The following is a 12,863-nucleotide window of genomic DNA, read 5'->3' on the forward strand; positions in this document are numbered from 1 at the left end:
CACAAAGATCAACTAAAAACGTACAAGAAGCTTTTTCCCATTCACACCATAAACTATAAAGATTTGATCATATGCACCTTTAACTTTCAAGATTTGCAATTCAAACCCCTAACTTTCTGTTTTAATAACTAATACCTAAACCAATTCATCCATTTAACTTACAAACTTTCCAATAACAGCAAATACAACAAATAGAAGATTCACTGAAAACTTACAACAGGCTGTTTCTTTCACACTTATGAGAAACTTTGCCACTTTACCTTCAAACCCCACAAAAAAAAAAAAAACCCAAAACTTCACCCTAAAAGATGGATCCAACAAACAAAAGTAAAAAAAAAATTATATAATACAAAGGGTAGGGGATGAGGGGGTCAAGGGCAATTTAGGTTTTTACCAGGGCCTCCATAGTAAAAGTAGTGACCCCAATCACTATTACTTCCCGTTTGAACATCATAACAATTAGATTGTTCGGTGAATGTGCCAAGATTTTTAGGAGTTTTGAGATTATTTTCTTTATCAACAACTTGAATGTTTCTGAAATAACTCGATTTCCCAAACCCTTCTTCGGGAAAACGCCCGCTGCCCATTTGTGTTGATGTGTGGTGCCCGTTTGGCTCTGAGTTGACCACTTCACCACCCCATTCAATCATGGAAGCACTGTCTGCTAAATATGAGAACAAGAACGATGGCCAATACCCTAACACGTATCCATTCCCAAATTGCATCCACCAATTTCCCTCCTTTTGATCCTGAAATCAAGAATCATACTAATCGTTACGCAAAGAATCAAGAAAGAGAGCCAAAATACTAATCTTTATGCATAGGGTACAATCTTTATGTAATGAATCAACAAAGTACTAATCTTTATGCGTAGGGTAAAACCCATAAGTTTTAATCTTTATGCCAAGAATCAAAAAAGAAAGCCAGAGTACTAACATAGGGTACGAGTCTTTATGAAAAGAATCAAGAGAAAAAAAAGTAAGTACTAATCTTTATGCATAGGGTAAAACCCATAAGTTCTAATCTTTATGCAAAGAATCAAGAAAAAAACCAAAGTACTAATGCAAAGAATCAAGAAAAAAACCAAAGTACTAATCTTTATGCATAGGGTACAACCCATAAGTTCTAATCTTTATACAAAGAATCAAGAAAAAAAAACCCAAGTAGTAATCTTTATGCATAGGGTACCAACCCATAAGAAAACCCATACGTTCTAATCTTTTAATTCTTTATGCAATGAATTGAGAAAGAAAGCCAAGGTACTAATATTTATGCATAGGGTACAACCCAAAAGATGATTTTGAGTGGGTGGAGTAGATATACTGTCATAAAGATGGCATCACATAGGTTGGTGGCAAACAAAAAAGGAAAGATTCTTGTTTTATCTTATGTATATTTACTTCAATGTTCAAGAACCAACATCAATGAATTATACAAATAGTTGAAGTTCCCATCTTTATGCAAATAATCAATAAAGTACTAATCTTTATGCATATGGTACAACCCTATACGGTGATGGCAATTGGCAAACAAAAAATTGATAGAGATTCTTGATTTTTTCTATGCATATAGACTTCAATGTGAGCCACCATCAATGAATCATACAAATCGATAAAACTTTTCATATTTATGCAACGAATCAAGAAAAAAAGGTAAGAGTACTAATCTTTATGCATGATACAACGTTCATAAAGATGGCATCACATAGGTTGGTGGCAATTGGCAAACAAAAAGAATCATAAAGATTCTTGAATTTTTTAAATGTTTATATTCTTCATGTTCAAAAACCACTACCTACATAATAATTGTATATATATGGCATCAACTTTATTCAATAAAGAAAGAATAGTATAAAGGGTGTTACTTTTTCTTGATGGCTGACTAAAAAGGAGCATTTAAACAACTTTGAATAATGCTTAAAAACTAAAATCAACCCAAGTGAGGTTTTTCCCACTAGAAAGCTTATATCGAATATATATATAAAAAAATAAATAATAATAATAATAATATTAAATCCCATTTGTTAACTGAAATTAGAACTCACCTTCCATACAAGGATACTAATATCATATTGTGAATTTCTAAATCCAGAAACAGGAGATATGCTTGCACCCATTGCTATGTTACTGTTGATTTGAATAAATCCTGAGCATAATAAATTGTAGCAACCAGTAGCTTGATATGCGTCACTCTACAAAAAGATTAAAAGAAAAAAAAAAAAAAAAAATCATGTAATGTAGGTACAACTTCTAGTGCATGAGGTACAAGTATTGTAGTTGTACTTACAGTCCAGTATGTGAATAGTCTTGTGTTGTTATCTCCATAAAGATCTGGACTTACCTGAAAATAATCAGAAATTTATTTATTAAAATGGACTTTGAATAATGGAGAAGAATATTATCATTTTCATAATCAAGATTCAAGAATTATTAATATTATTTATATTTTTATACCTGCCATCCTGCTTCAATGCTGTTAAGATCTTGACCAAAAGAGCCACCTAAAATCCAAATTTGTGACAAACTGAATTCATTTGATTGTTGTATTTTTGGTTCCCAAACGTTCATTGTTGCTTTTGCTCCATAATATTTGTCTCCTTCCACATAAGCTATTGCATGCTATAAAAGAATGAACCAAAATTGGAGTTTAGTAAATTGAGAACATGAAAAATTAGTAAATTACTCATTTGCCCTTTTGTTTTTAAATGAAGGGTACTAAAATTTAAGGGAAAAAGCCATCAATCAAGAACATGGTGGGGTCATTCTCATTGTCTCCTTAATTATGATGACAAATTATGAAATGAAGGCTTTTTTTTTATACATGGATGGTGAAAAACATAAGTAAATATGTAATAATCAAACTAATTGAATCTTGATATTGAAACACTCGTACACTTAAAAGAAAGTGCATTTAGACATGGGGTTTTATAGAAAAGCATGTATATAATTATATATACCACTTTATTTTGTCAAAAAGATGGGAAATTATGGATTTTTCTTTTTGTTTCTTCCAACTTCTCATTACCCCTTTATTTTGCCACAATGATGTCAATTATGAAATGAATTCTTTTTATCTATCTACTTATGCCTCAAATCATATTTAATTATTAAACTAATGAAGGATAAATCTTATCTTCAAAATTGCAAGATTTAGCTCAAAAAGAAAGTTAATTTAGACATGGGTTTAAAAAAAGAAAAGTTCATTTACCACTTTAGTTTGCAACAGATTTAAAAGAAACATGGAGGTTTAAAGAAAAGCATTACCCTTTTATTTTGTTAAAAAGATAGAAATTTATGGTTTTTTTTTCTTTTTGTTTCTTCCACCATGTCAGTTGACGTTTTCATTAACTCTTTATTTTGTCACTTGATGCAAAATTATGACTCCAATTACTTTCACTACCCATTTATACCCAAAATGATATGTAATTATCAAACTAAAGGAGAAACCTAATCTTCAAAATTCAAGATTTAACTCAAAAAGAAAGTTATTTAGACATGGGTTTCAAAACAAAAGCTAATTTACTTCTGTATTTTGTCATATATATATATAGGATAATTAAAAAAAAACTTTTTTAATACCATTTTTGCCCTTGCTCACCTGATGACCACTTTCGTTATCAAGACCAAGATCTGCGGATTTAGGGAGATTTCGAGGCTTTGGGATGCTTTTATGCTGTTTCTTCCCATATCTTTTAACAGAACTCGCTCTCATAACATCGTCTTCTTTTGTTCTTCTTATGGGTATTGTGCCTTCATCGCACATGCCATTCACGTGCCACAACTGATGAATTGGGGTCTCTCTTTGTTTAGACTCGGTGTTCATCTTGTTCTCATCATAAAGCCCTTCTGGATGATAATTGGGTCTCATCTAAATAAACCCAAAAGAAAAACACAAACAACAAAAATTAAAGTTCAAATCTTTAAAAGAAATAAAGAATGGTTCAAGAAATCTTGAATGTGTTAAAAGAAACCTGGATTTTGTGGTCTTTGAGGAATGGATGATCAAAAGCTGGCTGATGAGAGATGGGTACACAATCGATAGTATCCCCATCTGGGCTCTGTTTAAATCATGCAAATAATCATAAAGTTAATTGTTCATCAGTAATAATTTTACATTTTAGAACCGAAATTACCTAATTTTAGGTCAAGAAACCCATCATTTGAGAAAAAGAAAGGAAAAAAATCAGCACATGGTGCATTTTTCAAGTTGAAAAAGCAAAACTTGGCTATTTCTTTTGAAAAAATAGTTTTTTTTTTCTGCATTTTGCAGGAAAGATTTCATACGAACACAAGATAATAAATATTGAATAAGAAAATGAAGAATGGGAGTTTAAATACCTGAATGGTTTTGACTGGGGGTTTGTTGAGGCGTTTTAAGTGTTTATGAACTTTAAGATTCTGACTGGATGTTGGTGGCTGCCTAGCGGCGCAAGATAGCGAGGCCAGATCCAGGAAGACGAAGAAGATGAACAGGAAAACTCCCCTAAAACCTACTCTCTTCCTTCTTGTGTTAACGTGCGCGGCTGCCATTGTCGAGAGATGGAAAAGATGAACTCCGAAAGCAGAAATCAAATGAAAGCTTTGTTTCCTCCTCCCAACTACACTCTCCGACTGATGTTAACCGCCACCATGAGTGATGATTTGAGCAGCACCAAGGAAAAGACGACAGACACAGTCACTCTGCTGCTTATCGTGCGCACCCTCAACGCTTCAAGACTTGGAAGTGTCCTCTCTCTCTCTCTCTCTCTCTCTCTCTCCTGACAATTGAATTTCTGGGTTTATTTATGCATTAGGAACACGAGGTGCGAAAGATAAACCCGAAAAACAGAAGGGTGCCAAGTGGGGGTACGACTGAGTGACTGGGTGGTGAAAATGGGTGGGTATAAAGGAGTAATTTTATTAATTTTGTCTTAAAATTTGAATATTTTCATTCAGAAAAATTATGTTATTATATTAAGATTATTATAGCCCCAAGGCAAACACCCAATGCTTTTGGTTATTTTAGAACACCTAATAAACAAATGATTCACTTTGGTTCCCTCTAAACAATTTCGAACTTCTATTTACTTTTCATAAATCTCTTGTTTAAAACTCGTTTGGTCCCTTATAACTACATATTTTGTTTAGCTATTAAAGTTTGTTTCGTGTATAACAATGGAATGACAAAAGACCAAAATGGACGAAGAATGAAATCGACAAAGTAATAAAATGGTTCGTTACATTTGATTGTCGTGTTTTGTACTATTTGGAATGAAATTAACCATTAAACTAAAAACACTCTCTAACACAAAATACATACAAACTAGTAAATACAAACTAGTAAAGAGGTTGGTGTGTTGTACGGATCAAAAAAAAATTGTTGATGTTTTGTAGGTTAGGTATATGAAAATCCAACATTTGTAGAGTCAAGAGGATAAGCTGCTGCAAGCAATGCACCTAATGGAACAACAAGAACTATCAATATCTAAGTTGGATTTGTCTGCATCCCCTCAAAAATAACATAAGTAAATCATCAATTCATCATAAATTGTAAAATAATAATAATAATAATAATAATTAATGGCAAATATGTTTATATATTCAGTACTAAGTGTGAGACCCATGTATTACATGGGTTTATTTAAAAAAAATATATGAAATTTTAACAATTTGAGAAGTTTGAATCTATAAGAAAAATAAGGAAAAATTTAAATTATTAAACTAATGAGACTTTAATACATTGTATACATTACATATATAAATCATTTTTAATAAATACCTTACATATATGTTACTTTACATATTAAATGTGAAATTTTAATTTAATAAAATGAAAATTACAATAAAATGACAAGTGGAAAATAGAAAATTCAAAAAATCTAGAAAATGACATGTGTCCAAAAGAAGGAGAAGATGACATGTGGCAAAAAACATTAATTTATTAAGGAGAATTTACTCGAGAGGAAAGTAATTTCAGTGATGAATTTGATGAGGTGTAAGGAAGTAAACCGCCAAAGTAAAATGTGCATCTAATTTGGAGTTTTTTGCTTCATAAACTTGTAAAGACATGATAATAGTAAAAAAAAATCTTTGTATATGGATGAAATTTCCATATTAGGCCCTATAACATTCGAATATATTCACCTATGGCCCAAATTAATTATTTTCTTTTCTCCTTAAGCCCTTCTCGAGCTTTTTTTTTTTTTAAAAAAAAGAGAGAAGAAATGGAAGAAAACTGATATAGGCTTGACAACACATAATTAACCTACATGTTTCAAGGTAATCACATACTTCTAGAAGCTATTATCCTCCATGAAATAATGTTTAATATCTCTCCTCCTTCCTCTCTTCTTATGGCCGAAAGATCCCACGCCCCTCCCCACTTCATCCCTTTCAATCTCCAAAATTCTCTCTAACTCTCAAAAGTTTCTCACCTTTTTCCTCTTCCAATTTCGTGTGTGCTTATGTGGGTGTCCAAGGATACTTCATCAAAATCCATTCATTTTTGGTAAGCTACTTCTACTCAAGAAGTTTAACTTCATATTTATGTTAAACTTATTACTCTTAATCACTCCATTTATGATTCTTGCTTCTTAAACCCTCCTAAAACTCGAAAATTCTTCAAGGAGCTCGCTACGCCGAAAACTAATCTAATATTCTCACCAAAAACCGATCCATCAAAGCAAGGTGAGTTCATACCCCTTGTTTTCGGTTTTATTATGTTTTGGGGGAGAATACAAGTTGCTTATATGATAGATCTATGTATTTGTGCATGTTTATGTGTGTTTTCTAAGTTATATGTTGTGATTATGTGAAGAAACTTCATACATCTCGAAAACTCTATCAAATCTTGACAATATTTGTAAACTAAAACACTTTTTGTAGCTTACCATAAAGATGAAAGTGTTAAACATGTTAAGGATGTTGAAAAACTAAACAAAATCTTGTAAAGGGACCATTTTTGACAAATAAACAAAAAGATGAAGCTTTTATGATACTTACGGTTTTCCAAGGTCCAAAGAGTCATTTATATATAAAAATGGGTCTTTATGATATTCACGGTTTTAAAAGGGCCAAAAGAGTAAATTTTTCACAAAATGGGCTTAAATTGGGCCTTTACGGTTTTATGGGCCAAAATTGGAAAAATTATGACTTTTGTGGATTAAATTGTCATTTTAAACAAACTTGAGCCAAAGATGTTGTTTTTCGGTTAAAAAGGGCTGAAAATGTCAATTTTATTAAATTGGACCGAAAATGTAAACTTTTATTAAATTGGGCCGAAAATGTCAATTTTCATGATATTGGCCCGAAAATGTTATTTTTAATAAAAGTGGGCTAAAAATGTCATTTTATTTGAAAAAGTAAATTACTGGAATCGTCCCTATGGTTTGATCAAAATTTCGCGTTTAGTCCCGAACTTTTCTTTTGCACTCGGATCGTCCCTGTGGTTTGATTTTGTTGTGTTATTCGTCCCTTACATACATAAAATTAGGGACCAAACGTGCAATTTTGACCAAACCATACGGATGAAAAACGCAACGAAATCAAACCATAAGGATGATCCGAGTGCAAAAAAAAAAATTATGGACTAAACGTGAAATTTTAACCAAACCATAGGGACGATTTTAGTAATTTACTTTATTTGAAATAATCCCATAAATGTAAACTTTTGGTCTTAAGGGACCTAAAGTGTCAATTTTACCAAAAGTGTGCCTAAATTGTAAATTTTCGGCTTAATAGGCCAAAAATGCCATCATTTCAAAAAGTGGGCTTTTATGTCATTTTGGAAAACAATCGAGCTAAAACAATGTAATAACAAACGAACAAAATACATCGATTACATGTTTATTGGGCCTAATACTTACATTACATGTTTATTGGGCCTAAGTGGCCCGTTTACATGCTTATTGGGGCTGGATTATACATTACACGTTTATTGGGCCTTAGTGGTCCATTTACATGTTTATTGGGCATGGATTATACATTAAATGTTTATTGGGCCTTAGTGGTCCAGTTACATGTTTATTGGGCGTGGAAATAACTTAGATGTTTAGTGGGCCTTAGTTGTCCTTCTGCATGTCTGTTGGGCCTCGTACATTGCTAGGCTTTTTCAAACATAAAACGTACACGAAAACATTATACACAACGTAATACAATGTCCGCGTAAACTCAGTTAAGAATCTAGTGAGACATGTCGGTTGACACATCTAGAGTACCCTGTAGTTATAACCAGAGTCTACTGGAGGGAGAGCGAGATTTTGTGTATATATCTATATAGTGTGACACCCCACACCTGAGTTGTTCGCTACAGTTAAACTAGGACAGTCTAGGGTTACAAACCTTACCTTAACCAAGTCGGCGCTAGAAAACGCCATGATAGGTGAATTTATCATTATCAAGTATGGTTATAACGTCTCACACAAAGATTAACTCCATCAAAAATTTACGGAATACATATAAAATCTGGTTGATACGAAAACATACACACACTGATACTCGGTCTTAGGGTTTCGAGACCACAACACTTTTATAAACAGAAAATATCGGATTTTCTGGGGAAACATACAGTTAAACAATACCTTCTACTTACAACAGAAAATACAAGATTTTTTTTTTCCGGATTACACTTTTATATACATCCTAAAAACAGAAATCACACATGCATTAATACTTGATTTTGATACATCACTTTCAAACCATTTTACAGAAAATATCTGATTTTTTGGTGTTTTACGAATAATACAAAACTTTTCATTCAAACATGCTTATGAACTCGCCAACATTATATATGTTGATATTTTCAAAATAACTTGTATTCTCAGGGGATCGTTAAGCGGAAATGTCAACAAGAACATATGGAATTTGTCGTATTTTGTTACCATCATACATTGAATATTTTGGCATGTATTTTATGATACTATACTTGATGTAAACTGTGCCAACCGAAAAACTTTTGGTCAAGTCAAAGTCGAGTCAAGGTCAACAAGTCAACTTGGTCAACTCAACTAGTGTTATTTATTAGGGATTTCTTTATGTTTATTAATGTACAACTATAAATCCTAATGCAAAGTAACACTTGAAAGTCCCAAATGTTCAAAATTTAACACCCTAATCTGGTCTAGGGAAGTAACAACTCTATAAAGTATTATTAAGTAGCCTTCGGGGTGTATAGCACTCAAAATGGGATGTAACTGAGTCTAAAGTCCTTATTCTACAAAGAAAAACATTAACAAGGGCTCCCGACAAATTCCCTCTCAATGTCTCCCACTATACCTCTCTCTCTCCCAAATTTCTTCAAGTATGCGAAATTTCTACCAAATCTCTCTAAGTATGTGAAATCTATCCCAAATCTCTCTAAGTACCTTCCTCAGTCGAAAACAACCCAAAAACAGGAGGAAAGAACCCAAAAGGACCCTCTTGGTCCTGAACTTCTTATCCGGATCCATCTTGGCCCTGAACCTCTTATCTGGAACCCTCTTAGTCCTAAACCTCTTGTCCGGAATGCCTTCTAAGGAGCCAAGAGGAAGCACACCTTCGGAACCTCCACCTTTGCTTCGGACTTCGCATCTCGGAAGCCTCCCATCTGGATAATTTCGCATGACTCGTGAAGGATGAGCTCCGAAAGATCTCGCCTCGCATCACTCCGAAAGGGCCAGCCGGGTTCACACCTCAGACCGAACCACTGACTTTGCCTCTTGACTTCGGAACCGAGGAAATGTTCCGGAAGATTGAGACTCAGCTTCAGAACTTCGCGTGTGACTCTGGAATTGCGAGATTTGGCTCCGAAACTCCTCTGTTTGCTTCGGAAATCCACCTATACTCCGGAATTTCACTGTGGACTCTGGAATTCACCTTTAAGCTTCGGATTTTTATCATTTTCAGACCATTTCATCATTTTAAGGCATTTTGACGTCGAGAATGCCTCCAAACTCATATTTTCATATCTTAGACCCCTTAAACCACTATTTTATGCCAAAATTAATTATGTTAAACATATTTATATAAAATAATACCCAAGATTTCAAGGAGATTTTAAGAAAATATAGAGGTTTCATTTTGTGATGTGATGTAAATCCTTCATTCCCCATGTAAATCTCAATAAACCACACAATATCCATGGATAATAAGCTTTACCCACCAGCCCTCCATGCAAATGTCAAGTCACTCGCTTATCCTCTCCTTTAGATACGTGAACTCCTTTCCTCCCTTATTCCATTTCTCATTCTTCACTTCCAGAAAACTCTCAAGAATACTCTCAACTCCTTAAAGCTCCAAGTGCATCTCTTCAAAGGAAATTCCCATATTTCTTTGGTGAGTATTTTATCCTCTTTAAATAATTATTCTTCACATTATTCTAAGATTTCATTATATTTACACATAAAAATTATTCTTAGAATACTCTAGAGATTTAAGAATCTTCCAAGTTTTGGAGCTTGGAAACTTCCTCATCACTCTTCAAATCACCCAGCAAGCTAACCAAGGTGAGCTTCATACCCAACCTTTTACATTGTGTAGGTGTTTTTTTGGGGGTGGGGGGAGTATAAGTCAAATCTTGTCTAAATACTTGAATATGCGTGTATACGTATATTGGATGTGTGTGTGTGAAATATTATTAAAATATTATTTTAGTAATATTCTTATGAACATAAGTATTCACAACTTCATGAAGAATAGATGATCCTTTGTGTACAAAAGAGCCTCCTAACTATTGAGTCTGCCCAACTTAACCCCTTTAACTATACTTTCATGTCCAAAGATAAAAGTTATAAAAAGGGACATTGATTAGTTGACACTAATTCTAGTGATTTTCTAGAATGAGAACTTTGTGACTATTTGCAAACTATTAGGGATTATTTATGAACATTGATAAATGATTTCACCGACGAAATATACAAATGGAGCCTTTATGACAGAAAAATTTGCATGTCATAAAGTTGTTGCCATAAACTCACACAAGTCAAAGTTATATATACAAATCACAACTTGGCATTTTCCGATAAATTGAGTCACACATAGTATTTTGTAAAGAAAAAGGGGTTGTTTGTCGGCTTTGATAATATCAGTTTATTATGATAAATATTTCAAAGTGGATTGATTCCAAGAAACTAAACGAACGAAACGAAATTATCTAGTTACGACTATGACTATTATTATTTATTTAGTAAATAATGATTTTCACGAATTGCTCAAAGATCAGTTAGTATTCTAGTCAGACAAATCTTCACAGTACATATATTAATACAATATTGTACACTTTAAGTCCTGTAAGAGTTATAACTAGAGTCTCCTGGAGGGAGAGCGATAATTTGTGTATAAATCTATACGGGGTTGATACCCCGCACCTCCGTTGTTCGCTACAACTAGACCGGCCAGTCTAGGGTGACAAATGTCTTGAACAAAACCGACGCTTGAAGAACGTCATAACAAACACTCCGTCACATCAGTATGGTTATAATGACTCACATCAGTATGGTTATAACGACTCACTAGAATATATCAGAAACGTATTTATACAGGTTTCACCTTCGGTTTACAGTCAACTATGTTTTGATTATCTCAATGAGACTTTTTCATACAAGTGTTATGTTTTTACCAAAGCTACTATTTTTACACATAAGAAAATATAGGATTTTATGGGAAACGATTTGTAGGGTTTCAAAAACAATGATTTAAGACACACATGTAACTATACTCGATTTGAAACAAGAATTACAACTATTTTGATAAGAAAATATTGGATTTTATGGATTTCTAAACTATCACCGGAGTTTTTATATGAAAATGCTTATGAACTCACCAACATATTTTATGTTGACACTTTTCAAACGACTTGTATTCTTAGGAAATCAATAAGCAGGTTATGGATCACGGACTCAAGATTAATTTGCTGTGTTTTGGAAATTTGTTTACGGATGTTTCTTTTGTGTAAACTTGAGAACATTAACATGTCTTAAAACAATTTAATCTTATATTATTGATGTATGATGTATGGGTTTGCTATGTTTCAATTCTATACAATTGTTATGATACTGCACAATGACGTCACCTGCCTCCGGAAGTTTCCGCCGTTTTGGTCCGGGGGTTTGACATAAACAATGATGGTTGTATTTTGATATGTATGATGATGGTGTTGTCTTGTTTCAATTATATACATTGTGATGATATTACAAGATGAAGTCACCCAAGCCCCCGGGGGTGTGACACATTGGTATCAAAGCATTGTTTATAGTGAATTGGCATATCTAATCATATTGAATATGCAACTATAAATACAACGGGACTAAAACATTCTGAATAAAATGAACACTTGATTATGCAATAAAACCATAACACTAAAAGCCTTTGGAGGAAATTGAACACTATGGTTACACCCGGATAGTCATGTAGTTATATTGGGGATAAATATAGTCTGATCAACTATATGTATTCAAAATATGACCAACATGTGTTTGGGAGTAATCATGGTGGGAAGTGGACCTAGAAGCTTACCTCGTATCCAAGAACTCTAAGGAACTCAAACTTAAATAATTAAAATAATATAGGAGTATTTTAAAATGTTATACATACTCTCTTTACACATTTATCACCCCCAGTTTCTCGCACAGTCGCCATGGACGAGGCACATCAGGGCATCCTTTACTATCAGGCCCTAGTGGCCTATGGAGTGGTCGAGGAAGACCCCATGATGGACAGGAGACAATGCCGGTATTGGGCCTGAGGTGTATATGGAGACAGACTACAAGTATGGCGAAACCGACAAGGTCATGGAGGAAGACAGGGTCACTGATGAAGTCCCCAACGAACCTCTTACCACAGAGGTGAGTTAGGACCACCCCGTAGCACCGAGGGACCCCATTGATAGGGCCGGCTCCTTGGAGGAGGAGG

At 33.7% G+C, this 12,863-nt stretch overlaps 1 protein-coding gene across 1 annotated transcript; it reads right to left on the reverse strand.

Moving 5' to 3' along the window:
• Window positions 1-148: 148 nt before the first annotated feature.
• On the reverse strand, window positions 149-4,843 carry LOC145000140 (tRNA-splicing ligase (DUF239)). Its single transcript, XM_078959310.1, has 7 exons — window positions 4,338-4,843; window positions 3,971-4,057; window positions 3,598-3,867; window positions 2,454-2,618; window positions 2,287-2,340; window positions 2,045-2,191; window positions 149-749 (listed from the first exon to the last, which is right to left on the reverse strand). The coding sequence occupies exons 1-7, from the start codon at window positions 4,527-4,529 to the stop codon at window positions 372-374; spliced, it is 1,293 nt and encodes a 430-aa protein (XP_078815436.1). The 5' UTR covers window positions 4,530-4,843; the 3' UTR covers window positions 149-371.
• Between the last annotated feature and the right edge of the window lie 8,020 nt (window positions 4,844-12,863).

Source organism: Lactuca saligna, chromosome 6 (assembly GCF_052625555.1).
Source record: "Lactuca saligna cultivar CGN05327 chromosome 6, ASM5262555v1, whole genome shotgun sequence".
NCBI lineage: Eukaryota > Viridiplantae > Streptophyta > Magnoliopsida > Asterales > Asteraceae > Lactuca > Lactuca saligna.

Coding starts and splice junctions, on each gene's coding strand:
- LOC145000140 (XM_078959310.1), bottom strand. CDS start 4,529: ATGGCAGCCGCGCACGTTAACACAAGAAGGAAGAGAGTAGGTTTTAGG. Junction 4,058..4,337: donor CCCCAGTCAAAACCATTCAG/GTATTTAAACTC, acceptor TGATTTAAACAG/AGCCCAGATGGGGATACTAT. Junction 750..2,044: donor TTAGTATCCTTGTATGGAAG/GTGAGTTCTAAT, acceptor TCTTGATTTCAG/GATCAAAAGGAGGGAAATTG.